Below are 21,830 nucleotides of genomic sequence, written 5' to 3' on the forward strand. Positions count from 1 at the left end.
CTTGCTCCTGCTCAAACACATCAAGCATGTTCCCTGTCTCAGCCCATTTCTCCTCGCTTTTCCCTCTGTCTGGAATGTTCTTCCTTCCTTCCCATGATGGGCTCCCTCTCTACATCACGTCTACTCTGCTGATAAACTGTGTATTTATTTAGTTTCTATATATTCTCTCCCTGTTCCCTGTTAAAGTACAAGCTCCATAAGGAGAGGAACTTTGTTTTGTTCTCCAGTGCCAAATGCCTGCCATATAGTCATTATTGGATATTTGTAGTTTCACTGAGTGAGTGGATATTTTACTGATTTTGTGCATTTTAAAAAGTCCTGCCCTTGGTTTATGCACCTTGTTTTTTTTTATCATCTTTGAATTCACTTTTTAGTTTCATTTTTTAAAATTAATTTCTAGTTAGTTAACATACAGTGCAGTATTGGTTTCAGGTGGAGAAGTCAGTGATTCATCAACATACAGCACCCAGTGCTCATCACAAGTGCCCTCCTTTTTTTTTTTTAATGTTTTTTTATTTATCTTGAGGGAGAGACAGAGAGCACAAGTAAGGGAAGGGCAGAGAGAGAGAGTGAGAGAGAGAATGCCAAACAGGTTCTGTCAGCACAGAGCCCCATGCCAGGCTCAAATTTATGAATTGGGAGATCATGACCTGAGCGGAAATGAAGAGTTGGATGTTCAGCCTACTGAGCCACCCAGATGCCCCAACAAATGGCTTCCTAAATGCCCATCACCCATCTAGCCCATCCCCCACCTTCCATCAACCCTCAGCTTGTTCTCTTTTGTTAAGAGTCCTTTGTGTTAGGGGGTGACTCAGTGACTCAGTCGGTTGAGCATCTGACTTCGGCTCAGGTCATGATCTCACAGCTCGTGAGTTCAAGCCCTGTGTCAGGCTCTGTGCTGACAGCTCAGAGCCTGGAGCCTGCTTCAGATTCTGTGCCTCCCTCTCTCTCTGCCCCAACCCACTCGCATTCTGTGTCTGTCTTGAAAATAAACATTAAAAAAAATTTGTTTTAAGGAAAAAAAAAGAGTCTCTTGTGTTTGTTTCCTTCTCTTCTCTCTCCCCTCTTCCCATATGTTCATCTCTTGTTTCTTAAATTCCACATGAGTGAAATCATACAGTATTTGTCTCTCTCTGACTTATTTCACTTAGCATAATACATTCTAGCTCCATTCACATCGTTTCAAATGGCAAGATTTCATTCATTTTGATGACTGAATAATATTCCAGTGTATACATATACTACATCTTCTTTATCCAATCATCAGTCAGTGGATATTTGGGCTCTTTCCATAACTTGGCTCTTGAACATAGTGCTGCTATAAACATTGGTGTGCATGTACCCTTTGAATCAGTATTCTTGTATTCTGTGTGTAAATGCCTAATGCAGTTGCTGGATCATAGGGTAGTTCTATTTTTTTTAACTTTTTGAGGAGTGTCCAGACTGTTTTCCAGAGTAGCTGCACCAGTTTGCATTCCCACCACAGTGCAAGAGGGTTCCCTTTCTCCACCTCCTCACCAGCATCCATTGTTTCTTGTGTTGTTAATTTTATCCATTCTAACAGGTGTGAGGTGGTATCTCGGTGTGGTCTTGATTTGTGTTTCCCTGATGATGAGTGATGTTGAGCATCATTTCATATGTATACTGGCCATCTGTAAGTCTTCTTTGGAAAAGTGTCTATTCATGTTTTCTGCCCATTTCTTACCTGGATCATGTATTTTTTGGGTGTTGAGTTTGATAAGTTCTATTTAGATTTTGGATACTAACCCTTTATCAGATATGTCATTTACAAATATGTTCTCCCACTTCACAGACAGCCTTGTAATTTTATTGATTGTTTCCTTTGCTATGAAGAAGCTTTTTATCTTGATGAAGTCCCAGTAGTTTATGTTTGTTTTTGTTTCCCTTCATAGAGTTATATATCATGTCTTGATTCACATTTAGGCAATCTCCATCCTTTTAAAACAAAATTGTTTTCTTAGCTATTCCTACTACTTCACCTTCCAAACAAAGTGTATAAATAACCTATTAAGTTCAATAAAATATGCTATTATGTTTTCTTTGTTGTTCTCTTGGGTTTATAGATTAATTTGGGTGGGAAATTGAAACCTTTATATTTTTTTGTCTTCTAATCAATGGGATTATATATCTCTCACAGTAGTTAAATCTTTTTTTATATATATATCACTCAAGGATTTTTTTAAATATATTTTTCCATATATGACTTGTGACTATTTGTTTAGGATTATCTTCAAGTATCTTATGTTATTCTCTTCTTACTGCAAATAGAGGCTTTAAAAAAGCAAACACTTCCTGATTTTCTTTGGAATACAAGAATGCTGTTAAATTTTGTATACTGATTTGAACTCTTGCAAATCCAAGGAGTTTATTATTAATTGGAAGAGATTTTTAATGAATAAAATCATATTTTTCAAAAGCAGTAATGATTTTATTTCTTGTGTTCCATAGTTTTTACTTTTGGCTTAATCGGCTTGGAACGCTAGTGCAAAATTGATTAGAAATCTTTTTTACTTGTATGTTATATAAAGATAATACTCAAATACTTCTGCATGAGAAGGCTACAGATTTTCTCATATTGTTTTTCCTCTATTTCTATTTTATTGGTAGGCTTTTTATTAAATATATGCGTTAGATTAAGGAATTGGTTTTCTTCCTGTTTTCTTAAGGTTTTAATTTTTAATCTTTTATTTATTTATTTTTTTATGTTTATTTTATTTTTGAGAGAGAGGGAGATGCAGTGTGAATGGAGGAGGGGCAGAGAGAGAGGGACAGAGAATCTGGAGTAGGCTCCAGGCTCTGAGCCATCAGCACAGAGCCCGATGAGGGGCTCAAACTCACAAACCTTGATATCATGACTTGAGCCAAAGTTGCTGCTCAACCGACTAAGCCACCCAGATGCCCCTATTTTTTATTATAAACAATTTCTGAATACTACAGAATGCCTTTATAAACTTCTTAAAATTATTGCATCTACTTTTTCATCTTCTTTTTTTGAGGAACGCTATCATAAATATGTCTGTTATTACACTGTCACCCCATTCTTAGTGTAAATACTAGTATCATTAAATACTAGTTAATAAGTATTAATATTATTTCAGTTATGGCTAGATTTTCTTTGCTAGCATGTTTTTTAGAATCTTTACATAATTTAATGAAAAATCAGCTGATATTTTTCTAACTTTTCTTCTGTAATTTTGTTTCAGTTTTGGAGAAGCCTTGTAAAACAACTTAAGAAGTGTACTTCTCTTTTTGATGTGGAAGTGTTTATTTAAAGTAGAGCTCATCAGTTTCTTAGAAGTTTTGTAAGACCTGTCTACAACGATTTGGGTCTATTAACCTTTTCTGCTGTTAGATATGACAAATAAAAATTAATTTCTTGAATTTTTATGGATCCATTCTGCTTACTTTATTGTGTATTAATTTACCTTTTCTGGAAAAATTTCCATATATTTCCTGTGTTATGTATGATATTCTCTGTTTTTTTTCTGTATATTTTTGTCTGTATTTATTGTACCTTTGTATTTCTGACACTGTCTTTGTGCTAATTCTGTTTTTTCATTTTCAGTCTTGCTGAATGTCTGTGATTTGATTCGTCCTGTTAAAGGGCCAGCGTTTGCTTTAATGACCTGCTCAGTCCTTTGTTTCCTTACCATTTTATTCGTGATTTCTTTTTAATCTTTGTTATTTGCTTACTTCTTTTTATGTATTGGTTTACTATTCTTCGGACTTCTCAAGTTGAATGCTTCGTTCATATGTTTTTCTTCCTTGTTTTTTATGTGTTGTACATCTACACTTGTATATGTATATGAATTATGTATGTGCATTTATTGACTGATTGATTTATATATTTCAATTTTGAGTTGAGATGTGAGGCAGTCTTTCTGCTAGTGGATTTCTAATATTAACACTCAGTAGCCAGAGAATGAGGTGTATATAATATGTGTCTTTGGATCTTTGTGATGTGGCTCATGTTTCTACATAGGTAGGCCAAGTCCAGAAATAAAAACATCATTAATCTTTGTAACATTAGTTAACCGTTGCAATTCAAAATTCACTTAACCCCTATAGTTCAGAATCCCTGCCATTCTAGTCTCTCTTTGCTTTGAAGAGGCAACACAGCACAATGGTTAATAATTCTGATTCCATAGTGAGTCTGGGCACTCCTATCTTGTTGTGACCTCATGCTGACTGTGACTTTGGACAAGTCAGTTAAGCTCTATGTTGTTTTGTTTCACTGTCTGTAAAACAGGGATGTTGATAATTACAGGGCTGTTGTTATGATTAAATTAGTTACTTATATACAAAAATCCCTCACAATAATCAAAATCTTTACATTAATCCTGACATACAATTGATCTGTATAAATTTAACTATTATAGTTACATTTGATATCTAGAGCATCCTTTTATTTTTTTAAATTTAGTTCAGCCATGTGTTAAAATATCTATCCAGCATTCTCTGTACGCATAGCAGAAGTGGTACATCTCCTTCCATAGTAGTTCTGATGGCCATGTTGCCCAAATTCCTCTACCAACATTCATCCCTCCAGAACTGTGGATGTTGTCTTTTCCATTACTAACACCCCCCTTTCACTTTACTGCCATTTATGCAATTATATTTGTATTTCTCTACAAATACACTGACTTTATACCGTCTTGAATCAAAGCCCAACTGATCTCAATAGCCAAGAGCTTGCAAGGGATAAAATTTTTCTGAAATGTGGAACATGCAGAGTCTGAGGAAAACAATAACAAGAAAATTAACTTATGGGAAGAAAGATATATGGGATTAATTTGCTGAAATCATAATAGTTTACTGAGGAAAAAAAATGAGCCCAACAGATCATGTTGATTAAGTAATGAATTAGAAAATTTGTTCTACATCATCATATAGATCCAGGGTTTGAGAGTGTACAAATGGGGAGCTAATTTACAGTGTTGGTCTCCAGATGGGCACCGTCTCCTTTCACCTTGTACTGAGGGCCAAAGTCATGGCCAGCTGTCTTCACCCAGTGACATGCAGAGACTATAGGAGTCATTAAGCTGGAAAACCCAGCTTGCTTCTTACACTTCATTTCCAACCAGCCACCATTTTAATTGAAATTGTATTCTCTTTTGGAGGATTTACAGGGCACAGTTTAGTTGTTTTCATTTTTATTGAGATACCAAACGTTAAATGAGTGTGTTGTGCTAGCTAAGGTACTTTTCCAAGTTGGTCAAGAAGGGCTGGACTGCCCATGATTGCCTGAAGGAGAGAAAAAGAACAGAAGGTCACGATAGTAATCCCCAGAGGCCTTTAGTCCATCCCTTATTATGATTCTTTTTTCATCCTCTTCTGGGTACTTTTTGCCACTTCCTTTGGTTTATATTTGTGACCCTTATAATCTGTCTGCTAAAAATACTCAGTGTGATCTTTGCCAAATCTGTTATGAAATTACATCATTTCTCTGTGCAAAGCACTTGAAATATTGTCCATCTCACTGGGCATAAAATATGTAAAACATTTACCATGTGACCACCAAGGTCCTTGTGATCAGGCTCCCCACTGCTTTTCTTAGGTTGTTTCAGCCATTTTCCCCAATCTCATCTGCCTCCAGTCTACCATCGTTTTGCAGTTCTTCAGACATGTTAATTGCATTTCTGCCTTAGGGTGTTTGTACTTGCTATTCCCTGAGCTAGGACACTTTTCCCCGTGTCCATGATACCACAAGGTTCCCTCCCCAGTCTGTCCATTCTTTGTTCTGATTTTACCATTTTATCACTTCAAAGAAACTTTGCCTGATTAATCTATAGATAGCACTGCAGCATCCACCTTCTTGTGTCTCTTTAGTCTCCTTTATCTTTCTTCTTAGCTCTTATCCCTCTCTGACATAGGATATATTTCCTTGTGTATTTAGAGTCTGTTTCCACTCCCTAGAGTATGAGCTTTCTCAGAGCAAAGACTCCATTTATTTTGCTTACTGGTAGGTTACAAGCAACTGGAACAGAACCCGGAACATAGTAACTGCTTGAGAAATGCATCACATCAATAATTCAATCCCCAAATGTGGTTCTACTGAACTAATTAGGCCTTAAAAGCTATTATACTGAGATATCTGTGCAATTATGGAACCAAATTGTCAGAAACCAGAGTATGGGTAAATATTTAAACTACTGAGATAAACGTTACGATAAAATATAATTTAAATTATGTGTCTGAGAGGGATACTAAGAATTGTTTATAATGTAGAATGATATAAAGCTGCTATGAGGGAGTAAAATAATTGTTGGGTCTAACCTTGATGTACCCATTCTAAAGTAGTTTGCCTAATAATAATAATAATAATAATAATATGTTGAGATGGGTGCTTGAAGGGGTTTTGATACTTGAGTAGTATTTGCAGATCTGAGACCACACTCTGAGTGTTCTGAGATCCACACTGTGAGAACAGCTGGAGAACCAGAGTTGGCCTCACCACAAGCTTTACAGTCCCGGATAGATTTCATACTATGTGATGATGATAGCTCAAAGTAGTGAGGGAGTGCATGCCCTCAGAGGACCAAAGTCCTGCTTTCTCCATGGTCAGCTCCTCTGTGTTCTGTGTTTTCAGGATCTGAGGCACTGTGTGGTGACTGAGCGTGAGGGAGGGGAGGGCAGGTAGAGAATGAGAGATGAGTATGAGTAATAATGGAAGCGTGAGCACATTTCAATGTTAATAGCTGCTACCGTGTGTCCTTCGTAGGTTATTACTTCCTGTCTTGCTTTGGCTTCTCTCACTGATTGACTGATGGATGGATGGATGGATTGTGGAGGTTGAGGTAGGGGCCAGATGCACATTAAGTACAGTAAAAAACAGCAACTGATCGCCAGACTACATCAACAAGGCACACTACTGTGACCGTCTCAGCTGTCAGCTGCCATGGGTCACTGGACCTCACCACCCGTATTACTCTCCCATTCACTTCACCTGCCAACAGCTCTTGATACTTACTATTTTCAATTGCCAGGGAAGAGATAGAAGTATCTTGTCATGGATAGTCGTTCAATGGTGGGCATCTGGGCTCTAACATTTGGTTTTTCAAATGACTGTTGTACCTAAAACCAAAAAGAGGTGCTCGGTGAGGCCTACCTCTTACGAATTCTCAGAAAAGATTTTCCACCTTGAGCCCGAAAATTCTGGGCATGCAGGGTGCTCCCAGGACTGATGAGGCTGGTCCCATGGATAGTCTAATTTCCTGCCACTGCTGCCTTCCCTCTTAAAAGTGACACCCTCTGTCACAATAGCTCTTTGTCTCACATACTTTATATCTAATCCAAGGCCTTTCAAACTTCCATTTCCTGTTTTCTGATCTATAGGTCTAATGACCAATTTTCCTTTGGGGTCTGTTCGTGAGAACTCGGTTTCGAGAATTCTCTACGTTCTACATCCACCAGGGCTAACTCCTCAATTTAATGAGACTCAAATCCCAGGATTTTGTTCTTAAGTCTGGAACAATGAACAACTTTCACATCCCCTCCACCAACCTGACCTGAAGTCTTTTGACACGGACTGATCAATGAGATCCTACTTAACCTAGATCGACTAGTGCTAGTCTTTTCCTAGAAATGCCCTTCAAAGTGCAGTGTATAAATCCCGTTTGTCAACTTGCTAAGTTCTTACACAGACCCTGACTCATGTCACACTGCAGTCTTCTCCAATTTACTAATGGTGTAGCCTTCTTTTTCCATAAGAGTGTACCTGTCCTCTGTGTTTTTGAATGGAAACACAACACACTTTTCCATGTTCTTAATACCAATCCCTTTCTCCCTAAAAGAGAGGGGAGGAGCATATATTTATTATTCATGCATTTATTCACTCAATGAATATTAATTCCTATGTGCCTGAATGTTGAGGTGTTTGGCAAATCCCTGCCTTCATTAAGGTCTCATTTGAGTGAGTGAATGCAGTTGAAAAAGAAACAAATAAACGCATTCCCTGAAGGCATGCATGCTTGCGGGAGCTACAGAGGGAAATAAACTAGAAGAAGGAGGACCCAGGTATGTCCTGAGCTGGGGAAGGAATATCACGTCTTCCCTTCTGGACCACTCCATTCAAAGAACGTCTTCTCCTGTCTTCTCTTTCACATGTCCTCAGTCTTTGTCTTTACGGATCCTATCCCAGCAATCATCCCTCTTACAAGAGTGTAAATGCTCCACAGCCTTATGTCACATATGTCTCGTTCGCCCCCTTGTTGCCAGGATAGAACCCACCACCAAGTATGCCACCCAACCCTATTTATTTAATAAATTAAACAATGAAAATTAATCTAAATACCTCCCACTCTTTGAAATGTAAGAACTTAAATCCCATGAAAGACAAGCTTATATTTTCTATTATTGTTTAATATATTTTGATCTCCTGCTTCTACACATTGATATTTTTTTCTGCATCAGGTTTTAAACACCTAGATGACAAAAACCAGGTGCCACTCTACTTGTGTTTGCCTGACATTTCTGCCACTGTCCCCTGAAAGGCAGATAATAACAAAGCCCTCCTAAGCAACACGTGACTAGAAGAGGAGAGACAAGCTTACCTTCCGAAATACTTCCTCCAGATGAGAGCACCATGAATACTTTTGGAAGCACGTGATGAGTTGTGTAATGAAGAGAGATCCCTTGTTCACGTCTCTCCAAGACACATGATCTAAGGAGACAGGAAGCGGTCACCCTTGGGCTGTGGCCTTCGCCCTTAGGTTGCTTACATTTGTTTCTAAAGCATAGCGTGGTAATTCTCTCGACATGTTGAGGAGAAGCACTTATAACCCTTTTCCACAGAGGGGAAACAAACCAACACACCAAAAGCTAGTAGAGATTGACCTAATGGGGCAGCTCATCAGAATTGTGGGAGATGGCACTGTATTGTTAGGACTGACTGACTTTTTATTACATGCCCTGTGTTCATCTGCTTGAGAGCTAACTGGAATTATCACATTTTAAAACAGAGGCAACAAAAGAAGCTCAAATGGATTCAAGAATGTCCCCGTGTTTACACAGGTGGCTCTTCACAGATTTCATACTCTCCTTTCACAATATAGCAAATAAAATAGATGAACAGACCCAAAGGAAACTCTTGGAGGGGATCGATATGTTCATGGCATAGATTGTGGTGATGATTTCACAGATACATACTTATCTCCAAACTCATTACATCATATACACTATATATGCATAGTATTTTGTATGTCAATTATGATTCCATAAATGGGTTAAAAAAGATGAAAAATAAAAATTTGCAAATTAAAAGCACTCAAATGTCAGGCTTCTTCAGGTAATTATGTTGAGCTCAAGAATTCTACACTGTTCTATTAGTAGGGTCTAATAAGCCCCCTAGTACCATTTTGTACTCCTCTAACAGGGCATCCAAATCCCTTGCTGGGGTGTGTGATGGCATACCGACAGAAAGTATCAAATGGGAAATACAAAGGCAAGGCTTGCCCTGGATCCCTGGAAAAGGGCAGCCAGTCCCAGGATCCATAAAAACTCTTCTCAAAATGTTGACTGGATTCAATAGAAAACTGAATCCATCATTTATGTTAAAATGGCTTATGGTCAGGGGGGTTCCTTCCATTAGGTTGTTTTAATGTTTGGTGTGCCTTTGACTATAAAGCATTGCACTTATAATAAAAGCACAATTTTAGAACGTATGGGGGATAAAAGAATCTTTATCCCCATAGAACAGACAAGACAAAACATAAAAGACATCAACCCTTAAAATTTGCTTCAGGTCATTGTTGCACAGAGCCTGTCTTGATTTTCTAGAATCACTCAGAGCTGGCCTCAGGCCCCCCAATCCCTGTCTGCAACAGAAGGACACGTACGTGGGGTTGAGGAGCAGAAAGCGATGAAGTCCTTCTCCACGTGGACCCTGTAAACGGCGTCGTCCTCTAGGTTGTCACCCACCTGTGAAAGGCTGCTACCCATCTGTGTAGTGCTGTCCATTGGGGCCGCTGGAGAGTCACTGACCAACAGTTCCCCCAAATTTTCTGTGGAGACATCGACTTGCTTCACACTGTACAGCTCCGAGTATGTCTGGTCCAATTACCCACCTCTTTCTTGTTAAATATTTATTCTAACCAGTTTCAGACACACACACACACACACACACACCACTCTGCCTTTCTCTCGTGTTGTTGAGCAATGTGCCCACTAATGGTGAGAATGTCATAAAACTGGAAGAACCCATTTGCTAAGACCAACAAAGGAGTTAAAGCCTCACTTGCATCATTTCAGAGAGCAGACTTAGATTTTTCGCTAAATAATTTTTGTTTCCTTTTTATCCCCCCAAATGCCACTCCACAAAACCTAAAAGACCCTGGATTAAGTCAAGTAGAGATGTGTCAGTTGACAGGGCACATTCCCGTGCTACCAGCCCCCTAGGTGGACTCTCCTAATAGTTCAGTTTGGTTTCTGTGGCCTGAATTGGGTCTACAATCGTTTCCTCTAGAAAAAAAGTACACATCACAGTTCTCTGCAAACAGCTTCATCTCAGAACTCACCACCTCTGCAGGCCTGGACGATGATGACCTTGGGCTTGTCCTTTAGACTAAGGCAGTTGCGGTTGTTGAAAATCTGGAAGATGGTGTCATAAGCCAATACATCTGGGTCTCCTTCAGCACTGTACTTCGTCCCACAGATTCCACTCAGGATGCCATGAGACATGAACACCAGGAATGTGCTGTCTGAGGACTTGTGCTCTGGACGGGCAGCAAATGCCCTCAGCTCTGATTCCATGTCCTGAAAAAGACCTCCAAGTCTCACTTTGACAGGGACAAGCATTTCAATTAGCCTGACCTCCTACTCCTCATGCACAGTGTTAAGAAGCATCCGTGGCATTCCACGTGCTGTGCCTTCTCCTGGTGGCTGCCCCATCTTCCTATCATGGAGCATTGGGTGGAACTTTCTGCTCCTGAGGACACTATGTAAACCATCCTCTGGATACATGTTGCACTCGCCTCCCGTCCCTTATGTAGTTTTTCCTTTCCATCTCTGTCTTTTCTCTCATTACCTGATCAGAGTTTTGTGTCATAAAGGCATCACACAGCTTCCCTTGTAAAACCCATCCCACAGTGCTTAGAATGAAATTGAACCGTGGATGTACGAACACCCTCTCTCGCCCTGCCTCCTCCTCTCCTGGGCTGCGGTCACCATAGTCTTTCTGTGGTGCTCCTGTGCCAGCTTTCCCATTCCGTTCAGACTTGTCACTGGGAACGTATTTCATCCACACCTTTCTGGACCTGTCTTGTTCCATGCACTGGTGTGCCTCGTTCTCTGTTATCTCCTCAGAGAGGTTTCTCTCGACCACCCCGTCCAACGTTCTTGCTCCCCACTCACCAGTTTGCTCTCATGTTTCCTTTTCACTTGCTTTTGACTCTTTTCGCTCTTCTAGAGACACCCTGAAATTTTCTGTTTTGCTTACAGATTGATTATTCTCGCTAAGTGCACCTGGATTGTGGCAGGTGGGAGCTTCCTGTGTCATTCACAGACCTGTACCCAGTGCCAGGAATAACCCCTGGGACACAGTTGGGACTCAGTACATTCGTGGCAAGTACATTCTTGCTAAACGCTCGTTACTCTAGAGTTTTCTGGGCAGTGTTGGGGCCAAGTCCTAATCATCCCACTTTGGAACATGCCAATCACTTTGTTCATTTATGGAACTGACGACAGTTAGAGCTCAAAAGAGGCATAGATTTTACTTTCTCGTACTTCCATTTTATAAATACACACACACACACACACGACTTAAGGTTGTCAAAACATTTGCCTAATATGGTAACACTAATGTGTTAGTAGAAGTATGAATGTTGAAGACGTACTTGTTTGGGGCAAGTTAGGGGTCCCTACCTTAGCAGTGAGTTCCTCCTTTACGTGCACACTATAGCCAAGGTCTGTAAGCAGCCTCCTCATCCCTGCAACATCAAGGTCAGCCCCCTTCCTGAGAGGAAGATGATCGAACGTCGTATTGCATATGATGAGAGCCAGACGAGTACGATCCTTTCTCTCCTTTATTGGGTAGATCTGCCAGAAATGGATTTGCAGTGAGTTCAGTTTGTCTCCCTCTCCTTTGAAAGCCTCACCCACCAGTCCCTGTTACGTGCTAAGGGCTCATGTAGCTGTCCCAACCCCTGAACCAGAAGACCCTGCCTTCTTAACTCTTTACAGTGGATTGAGTTGACAATGGAAAGAATTACAAATTGGAAGTAAAATGATCTTTTAAGAGCCTGGAACAGGACCCAGTATATATCTGCGATGGTTACTCAGGAATCTCGAGGGCCCTTGAATACTTCCTACTGTCTCTTCCTCTCTCTTCTCTGCCTGGTCTCATCTTTCTTAGAATTCAAGATTCAGATCAATTTTTGTCAAAGCCGGGAGACACCTGCCAGTGGCCCCGGCTAAAAACGATTGCATCAGTGATCCTTTGCCTTTGGTAACATTATTATTCTGGTACTGGTTTTTGAAAACATAGCAACATACAGTGCTATGCAGGCTTCAATTATATTTTAAAAATATGCATTATATCTAGGATTTTCACTAGAATGCAAACAATTATTACTTGGCCATATTCTCTTATACATATTTTGCATCCATGACTACACCTAAAATTGTCATAAATCACAAATAGATACTAGAACAAATAGATGAACAAAGTGAGAAATGTATATTTTATCATGGGGTTGAAAGAGAATTAGAGTCTATGTGAGGCCCCATGATTTCCTCCTTGCCCAAAGCATCTATGGGTAAGATGACCACTGCCCCCACTCCCCAAACTTTGCAGGTAGTGCTTTAAGAAACCGTGTATTTCATGAAAACAGTTGTTTCTCTCTTATTCTCTATTTCACGGACGAGCACAGCACCTCTTCAGCCCTCTGTTTACACAGTTTCACGAAGTTTTCACGAGGACAAAGCTTGAGAGCATCTACAGATTCTTCTGGCTCAGCCGGCCCAGGCATGTTATTCACGCTAGCTGCAGGATACATCACATGACATAAATTATGAGATCTGCCTTTGTGACCCAGTTACCACTTCAGAAACTGACAGAGAAGGGAAACTATGGGCAGAAGATTTTTTAACACGTAAGGGTTGTGACTATATCTAACCTCTAGTGTGAGGAGATGTATTTTGACTAGGAAAGAAGGGGGGGATTTTTAGTAGAGAAAGAAGATCCACCTGAAATTGCAATAGTAGATTCTGCTAATTCTGAAGAAAGCGCCTTGATGATTTGGGGTCAAATGTAGCCTTTCCACCTTCAGCAGAAACAGTTTGATTTTTCTAGTGGTTTTACTGTAGGGTCCTCACTCATCCAAGTAGACTTTCTATCGTCTCCGAGCAAGAACATGTTGAGCTAATATTTATTGGAGGGCTAGCCATTAGAAATGTAATTGGGCCACCTGTGCAATTCAAAATTTTATAATGTCCATTTTAAAAAAAAAACTAAAAAGAAACAGATGACATTAATTAATATTAATTGGCATTAGTACTAACATTAGCACTACATTTTAACATGATATGTCCAAAATATCACCCTTTCGGCACGTGTTACCAGTGAGGAGTCAGGCACCCAAGCCAGGTATGGCTAGTGGCCGTCCTGTGGGACGGTGTGCAGTTTTGAGCCCGTTCTTTTTTCATGCAATACACCCCAGACACGTAATGGGATCTTGAAGTGTGTACCATCCAGCTGTCACTTGGCCCAGACTCTTGACCTTTCCAGAGGAGACAGGCTTTGGTGACTTGTCGCCAAGTTGTGAGGTCAGCTATGTAGAGGGTCACTGCTGTGTAGTAACTCTAGGGCTGTGTCCAGAGACTCTACTGTGCTCTGGTGACACTTGCCGCCAGGTTGCTGAGTAACTCGCGCTCAGTTTTCAACCAGGTTTAAAAATGTGAGGAAATCCCTCCTCCCTTGTGGAGAAGTTTGTCTCCGGCTCATCCTGACCCACTCCCTGGAGAAATGTAGTGCTCTCAGACCCCGCTTGGCCTCACTTGACGGAGATTGTGCAAGACACTTGGAAAGTCCAGAGCTCCCCGCACCCCAGAGAAAAGAGGAAGAAGAATTCATAAACAGAATTTAGAAGTTTGCCAAGAGCTATTTGAAAAGGAAGGATTTTGTCTATGAAATGGGTAAACCTTTGTGTTCACTTACATGAACGAAGAACACCTCTGATTTTCTTTTATTTAAATGAGAAAAGCAATGTTACCCTGTATAAAATTTTCAGTTGTTTATATTCTACACTTTTTTTTTCTATTTCACTCATTTGTTTCCATTAGTTTTTAAATAATATTTTTCTGATAAATGTCTTTCTAAATGCTAAAAACCTGGAGAGGCAGCAGATTACAAGTCTTTAAGGAAACCCAGCTTTCTGAATCTTTTTTGAACAGTGACACATGCTCTTCCTTTGTATTCTAGAAGATTCTGCCAGTGGGAGGACATATAGGGTCCTGGGATAGTCTCTGGTCAGAGTACGTTTTCTCATCAAAAGAGTTCTTGGTTTCCAGATTGTGTCCAGCTTTGGGGAACACTCTAACTTAACAAATGTTGGCTCCTAATGACCATTATGTATCTACAAATAGATACTGTGTTTTCAGATGAAACTGGGAATAGATAGGATTTCCATCTCATATTTAATGGTAAGGTTGGCATGGAGATGAATCCATTCAATACCACATAATAAACATTATAGTGCAGCCTGCTTCCCAAAGGGAGTTCTACTCACCTAGCAGCACAGTGGAAACAAATGAGAGAATTACGAGTTGAGATAAAAATTTCAGTGTGTTTGTCTTATCTGTTACCTAATGAAATGCTCCAAGAACCCCTTAAACTGATACAAAAAGAGAGGGTCTGGTACCAGGTATGACAAAGCCATCCCTTTGGGAGGTAGGAACCCAAGTAGTTATTTTTTTGTAGGAATAACCAGTGTGTGGCACGTTAGCCTGCCCAAGTGTGAGCTTGTTACACGAAATGAACTAGTAGCTTGGATTCCTCCTCTCCCCACTCCCCTCAGTACCATGCTAGGAACCCTCAGAACCCTATCCATGTCCAGAAGGCCTGGCCAAGGTCTTTATGTCCTACAGAAGGCCAGCTCGCCCAGCTTCCCCACCTGCCTGCATTCTGGGATCTCTCTGGAGGCTCCGTGTGCAGAGGGATCCCATGGAACCCCTGTGCCTGCCTCCCACCTGCCATGGATTCGGCTGACGGCCTGATGTATTTTCCATTTAATGTGCATTGTGATGCCTGGAGTTGCTAAAATTATTTTGAAGCTCCCGTGACTTCGGTTTTGATTCCCATTTGCTGAATTATCTCTGATTTTTTTTAAATCCACATTGTCTCCATTCCATGTCAGATTTAAGGGAAAGTAATAAACCTGCCGAGGGTCCAATTTAAACATTAATGAGGACACGGCCCAGGCCACCACGTTGGACGTCCATCAGACGGGCGTGTGAGTCCTGCTGGTCAGGGACGCCCCACCTCCAGAAAGGACTCTTTGAAAAAACTCATTTGCTATAGTGAAGTCTCTACAATGTCTGTTATCGTTTGTTAATTATTGCTTATTTTTATTAGTATATTGATAAGCTCTGGTATGCAGGACTGAGAGTTCAGGTTAAACACTGTCGTAAATTAAGTGTGCCACTAGTGACCTTGGACCCGGCGAGATTTGGGCTCTAGTAATATAATTCAATGTAGATCAGAAGTTTTAAAATGTCCTAATAGATTGGACACGTTATAGGTGTTCTCCTGATCCTATTTTGTAACTTGCAGAAATGAGTGAGCCCTAGAAAGGTCTAAATATCAGAAGCAAAATCATAATTATGATAAGTAACATTTGTTGCCTGCACATTCTTCATTTGTTGTATTCATCCTGTATTAATTACGTGCCTGCTATGTGGCTGGCACTCTGCTGAGAGCAATTACTCACTTGTGAAGAAAACACTTGTGCTCTGGGTGAAGAGACTTGGTGGATTATAATCCTGTGTAATCAGAAGGGAACCCTGGAGAAGAGTGACTGTCTTAGCACAGAGGTTACCAAAATTGTCACCATTTCAGAGATGCTGAGACTGGTGCCCAGGGAGGGAAAGAAGCTTGAATGAAATCACAGAGTGTCTACAGTGACAGGACCTGGGTTCAAGGTCACATATCCCTCACTGCAAAGTGTCCACAAGTACCTCTTTCTGAGAGCAACGTACATGTAAAGACTGGGCTTCTTAGCTCATTGGGGATTGGATCCCTGCCAGCAAAAGACAGGATGGCCTCCAAAAGGACAACGACAGGTTTAGTGAAAACCACATTCTAGTAATGAAGGATGGCAAGATTATAGAGGACCCTGGAGGGGCTTTGGAGGTGACTAGACTCCAGAAAATTTGAGATGCCCATTGTAAGTGACTTCAGTTTACCTTCTAAACTGGTAGAATGCTTGTCCATATTAAGGAAAGTTTGGACAATGGCTTGACCTGCCTCCTTGGGTTTCTGACGCACTGAGTTCAGAAAGACCCGGGGCTTGTCTCCAGGTTTGGCATCATGAAATTTTTTCTTTTCTGCTTCCTCCAATTTCAGGACATCTTTCTCCACCAAGTCTTGCAAAACGCCAGTAAGGAGCTCTTTGCCCACAGATTCCAAAATCTTAAATGGGTTTTTGTCGTGTTTGTCCTCTGTAGGAAATACAAAGACCCCTTCAACTATGGGCACAACTTAGAGTCTTGCTCTGTCTCTAGAAGGTTCTCCATTATGGGAAATAACCCTGAAAATGCCTTCTGACTATTTCACCATCTACCCCATAAACTACCTGTACTCTTGCACTGTACCTGTTGAGTTCTCTCAGCGCATCAAATTCACACTGGGCCCACGGGCTAGTATTTAACGGCTCATCACCACCTAAGATGAGGGGAGGGGCCTCTCATCTCTCCTCTTTGACACTGGGCCTAATGCTAACTTCCCAGCCACCTACTGCTTTTACATTTCTCTTTCTCACAGTGATGGTGATGGCCCATTTGTAGTATCTGCTCCAAGGAAAGTCCATGCTGTTACCTACAGCTGTAAATTTGTTTCCACTAGAATGTACTATCTTTTCTTTCCTCTGTATGTAGTTTCCTTGGTAAAAGCACCATGTCTTTGAATCCACATCTCATTCCCACATCTTTGTGCTTCAGATACTGACAAACCTGCATATGCCTCCCGAATGTATAAATTAATGAATAAATGAGCGAATGCATCTAGAGTTCTAATGTTCTAAGATCTTGTCTCAAAAAGAATTCTTAATTGAAAATAATCTGATGACTCATCTTTCAGTATGGTAGATTAATTTGCTACTGTGTGGGATAGCGTTCTATCCCATCTTTGCCGAAAGGGGTAAATGTAGTGTCATTTCCATCCCAAAATTTTCGGCTAGCTTTAATCTGATGGTGGAAATTCCTAAATACCTATCTTTCATATTTCATGTACTTTCATAAGATCATTAAAAGCAGGAGCTTTGTTTGTCCTGTTCGTTACCTAGAGCAAGATCTCTGACACAATTGGCATCTGTCAAATATCTTTTTAATGACATGGTATACTAGCAATTGTGATGAAATGAGTCAGTAAAATAGTATTTTAACTAACATTTACTGCATGCATCCTGAGTCAGCTACTGTGATGGCATTGTACCTATGAAGAAGTGAGACACTTCCAAATTCCTCATAAAGCTTAAAGTCCAATGGGGGGACCTGGGGGAAGGATGGATTTATTTTTATTTTTTCCTTTCTTTCCTTTTTTTTTTTTTTAAAGACAAGAAAAGTATAGTAAATGGCTGAAGAATCCTAGGCCACTATAGGAATAGGGGTTCTGAAAAAGAGTAGTAGAAATAAAAGCAGAGAGCAGGGTCTGGATTTGAGAGAGGAACCAGTAACCTTGGCCGCTTCTTGAGTGTCGGAAGTGAGGAGAAAGAAAGAACTGAAGATGATTTCAGGTTTCTGGTGTGAATGACTGGGTGACAGTGGTGTCACTAATCAGGACAGAGGAAACTGGAGGGGAAGCAGGGCGGGGGGAAGGATGACCAGTTAGGCTCGGGGCGCAGAGAGATAACAGCTGTCTGAGGGAGCCATGAGAGCATATTTCAGTAGGCACTAGAACAGGGGAGTGTGGTGTTCAAGTGGGTAATCAGGTTTGGGACACAGGTTTAGAACTTGTGAGCATAAACATGTTAGTAAAGCTACGGGGATGGCCTCTGCTAAAGCACATGGATTAAGAAAAGGAAAAGGCATCAGATCAGTTCATGAGAATTACCCATTGCCCTCTCACCCTGAGGTCATCCCATGAACCTGTATATAGTTAACATCAGGAAAGATGCAGTTCGATGTTCTTGCTTTGGAAATACCAGTACCTGGAAGAGGAGGAAACGCTACTTCAGAGTCCGTGGTGTTCTGAGAATTTCCAGATTGTGGGCCTGAGGAAAGATTAAGGACATTAAAATAGTCACTTCTCATGTCTCAGGAATCTTGGCCAATGTGATGGAGGCTCCCCTTTGAAAGTACCTCCTGCAGGCCTGTTCAAGATGCGACTAGCTGAGAACCACACCCACCACCGAGAAGCAAAAGCCTATACACCTTCGTGGCAGAACAGATGAGTCTCTGAACGTGGCTCTTTCTGCTTTCTACGATGAAAGACAGAATCAGATGTAGCATCAAGAGGTCTCTTACTTTATAAGTTTCACGGTGGCTCCTGGGGTGACCCCTACTGCCTACCAGGTGTGTGCAAGGAGTGTCTAATGCAGAGCCGGGCCGGGCTTTAGAGATACCTAAAAAGGACAGGCATCTGCTCGTGGACACTTAACTTTGCCAAGACGTACCACAGCAGAAAATCAGGACAAGGTGACCTCCTGGTCGCCCCTCAATCAGTGTAAAGTCAGTTTCCCAAGTATCACAGAACAAGAGAGTGGCCAAGCCAGGCTATGAGTGCAAACCTGTCTTTGTTATCATGCATAGACTCTTAATCAAGTATGCCACATAGGGCACTGCACGATAACACAGGTGCCAGGATCCCTAACCACCGCCTCAGTTGCAGTATTCGGTCGCATAAAATCACTCAACATATTAGTAAATCCTCTTTGGTAACTTTTTTGATTGTCAATTTTAAAGATAAGAATTTAATTGAAATTTGTTTAAGGTTTTATAAGGATCTCAGTAGAACAACACCCACCCGAGAAGCTTATTCCGAAAAGTTTAAGAATTGGCATAAGCTGACAATTGAGAAATACTCCCAACTCTTTTTTTCATGGTACCTATTGGAGACCAGATTTCCATCTACAAACGGTGGTCCATTTCCCTGCTGTGAATGGAGGACAGCCGCAGGGAACCCCATAAAACTTCAAGCCCAAGGTAGCACGCTTGGCTATCCCACCCATCTAGACTGCTGGAGTAAATTAACCATCAGTAACTTCACGAGCATTTTCTGGAGGAGGCCTTTTATGGTAATAGAAAGTCGGTCTTCTTATGACCAAGAAATTTCTCTTAGAAGGATCTCTCCCATTAGAGTGCATCCGAAAATTACATCTAATTGTCATGTTCTATGGGCCTAAAAAGATTGGCAGAGAGATGAGGGAGAGACAAAGCCCTATACCCCTCACTGAGGAGGCACCATGGGACAACTTGAGAGGCACACCCCACACATGGGGAGTCACAATGGGTTATACAAGTGCCTCTAGGGTCCATGAACTGTGGATGGAAAGGAATGGGTCAAGGATGAAGGCTTTGGCTATTCTAAAAGTATTCTGGGCCCTTATTGTTATTTGTTGGTTGTGTCTAATTTGGGGGATATGTTAAATGAAAGAGTTACTGAAAGATAAATGAGAAGTTCATTACTCATTGGTAAATGCTTGCTGGGTCACTCAGCAGGCATAGGCTTCCCCCAAGCCCCAGGAGAAAAAGGCTTCTCATTTTCAAAGAACATCTTCTCTTTCTAAATGGCTTTTGCATGTGCAAGAGAGACCAGGGGCTGGACTCCCCTGGATCTCCTGTGTTTGCTGTGGGGAGGGACTAAGTGAGCACAGGAGGGGCTGCTCAGATGTCTGAGCCCAGGATTAGGCCCTCAGAAGGACTGGAGGTGGGGGTTTGGGGAGGCTCACAGAATGGTCTGCAGCCGGGTCCCACACTAGTGGACAGTCTTACTTCGAAGAAGGTGGGAGGGGGTAACTAGAAGACAGAGTCCACTTAAAATCTTCACTTTTCTGTAAGCGCTGAATTTATTCTCTGAGGGCTTCACCATCACCGAAATACATTTTATTCCTCCTGGAGAGCACAGTTTTGGAGAGGGGTTACAAAGTGAATTTGATTACAGACCTGAAGTTCTTATGTCACATGACTATGTTCCCTGGACTTTAACGAGAGAGAGAGAGAGAGAGAGAGAGAGAGAGAGAGAGAGACAGACAGAGAGAGAGACACCTTGGCTGATTAAATGCCTTGCCAGGGTAGCTGGAGAATACAACATGAAACTTTTCAGGCTGCTCTCATGAACTTCAACAAATCAGCTGCCACATATTCCGGATGGGGAATGAGCTTCGATCCAAAGAAGGCTACTGAGGCCAGGAACAAAAAAGAAAGAGGAGACACAGAATAGAGCCACTGATAGAGAAATGGGGCCCCGAAGCCAGAAACCAGGAAGTTGTCCGCAAACTAACACGAGCAGGGAAGAAACCCAGTGTCAGGCACAGACACAGGGCCTACATGAACTTCGGTCTGAGTCATTGACTCTTACTTGAGGAGAGCCCCAGCGTCTCTGCAAGGTGGGTGTCTTCCTCACAGATGTGACAGATAACGATCTGGCACGCCCGTGGCCCTTTTCGCAGGACGCTGTCGATCAGCGCTCGGGCCTTATCCATAACTGTAGCGTTTTCACATTTCACTCTCTCCATCTCCTCCTGGTTCAGCACATTTTTCTCAAAGAGTTCATCCAGCAAGCCGTTGACCGTCCCCATGCTGACTGAGTTGATGAACTGCTTCCTCTTGCCCTTCAGATCCTTGTCTGGTAGGAGAACAAGGGTTCGTCAAGTCACAAAAACGGGCTGCCCGCCTCTCGTGTCAGCAGCAAGGGGTAGCCTACTTTGGGTTGAATCAGTAGGACGCCCCCTCCAAACAGTGCAGGAATCCTCCAGCCATGCACACCCGTCAGTGCTCCCTGGGCCTTGCCCGTACGTGCTCCCCGGACGGCCTGAAATCACACTGGCTCCCTGCCATTCCTATCTGGAAACCCGGCATGGTCCTGACATGCCCCGTGTTTACTCAACCCTGCACAGGAAGATAAAGAGGCAGCGCTCTGTTCTCCCATTCCCTGTGGTGCCCACCCCAGGCCGATCCCTCACCTTCTACCAGACTGTGGCCCTTCGAATTCAGTTAGGATTGCAAAACCACAGGATACCAGTAAAGCCCCAGCTCCCTTCTGGCCCTTGCCTTTCCTTTCTGCAGGCTGTGGAATTCTCTGGAACCCCTCTCCTTTCCCCCTGTGCCCTCCCCCCTGCCTCTGTGCCCTCGCCCTCAATTCTGATCACCTGAACATTCCTAGAAGTAAAAGCCAAAACTGTTTTTCCCCAAGAGCTGTCCTTTTAAGACAGTGCACGACTTACCGGCCATGGCTTTTTCCTGTCAGCCTCGGTGGTATGAAACCGAAAGCATTTTCCACCTTCCTTTTAGCAGGGTGTGTACATGTGTTGAGAAATAGCCACTGTTCACGCATTCGCATCCTGTTTTGTTTTCCTCCCCCCTCTGCTTCAAGAGACAGTCAGTTCTCTGAAACTTAGACTGCATCGGGGAGTGTATCTTCGGGAAATTTCTTTCACTTG

At 41.8% G+C, this 21,830-nt stretch overlaps 1 protein-coding gene across 2 annotated transcripts; it reads right to left on the bottom strand.

Moving 5' to 3' along the window:
* Positions 1-4,818: 4,818 nt before the first annotated feature.
* LOC122200887 (caspase-1) lies at positions 4,819-21,722 on the bottom strand. 2 transcript variants are annotated; one of them, XM_042906668.1, is made up of 11 exons: positions 21,615-21,722; positions 20,750-21,016; positions 18,381-18,443; positions 16,420-16,674; positions 12,891-13,000; positions 11,881-12,054; positions 10,536-10,773; positions 9,858-10,022; positions 8,574-8,683; positions 6,992-7,095; positions 4,819-5,265 (listed from the first exon to the last, which is right to left on the bottom strand). In XM_042906668.1, the coding sequence occupies exons 1-10, from the start codon at positions 21,619-21,621 to the stop codon at positions 6,997-6,999; spliced, it is 1,488 nt and encodes a 495-aa protein (XP_042762602.1). In that variant the 5' UTR covers positions 21,622-21,722; the 3' UTR covers positions 4,819-5,265; positions 6,992-6,996. The 2 variants fall into 2 exon arrangements, with proteins under 2 accessions (XP_042762602.1, XP_042762603.1); XM_042906669.1 differs by lacking the exon at positions 16,420-16,674.
* Between the last annotated feature and the right edge of the window lie 108 nt (positions 21,723-21,830).

The sequence above is a fragment of the Panthera leo genome, chromosome D1 (genome assembly GCF_018350215.1).
Source record: "Panthera leo isolate Ple1 chromosome D1, P.leo_Ple1_pat1.1, whole genome shotgun sequence".
NCBI classification, from domain to species: Eukaryota; Metazoa; Chordata; class Mammalia; order Carnivora; family Felidae; genus Panthera; species Panthera leo.

What these genes read in the sequence shown, in the direction of transcription:
- LOC122200887 (XM_042906668.1), bottom strand. An exon ending in GCATTCTACCAGTTTAGAAG is followed by an intron (nt 13,001 to 16,419) that starts GTAAACTGAAGT and finishes TGTATCCTGCAG; the next exon opens with CTAGCGTGAATAACATGCCT. An exon ending in AGGAGGAACTCACTGCTAAG is followed by an intron (nt 10,774 to 11,880) that starts GTAGGGACCCCT and finishes GGTCTTTTTCAG; the next exon opens with GACATGGAATCAGAGCTGAG.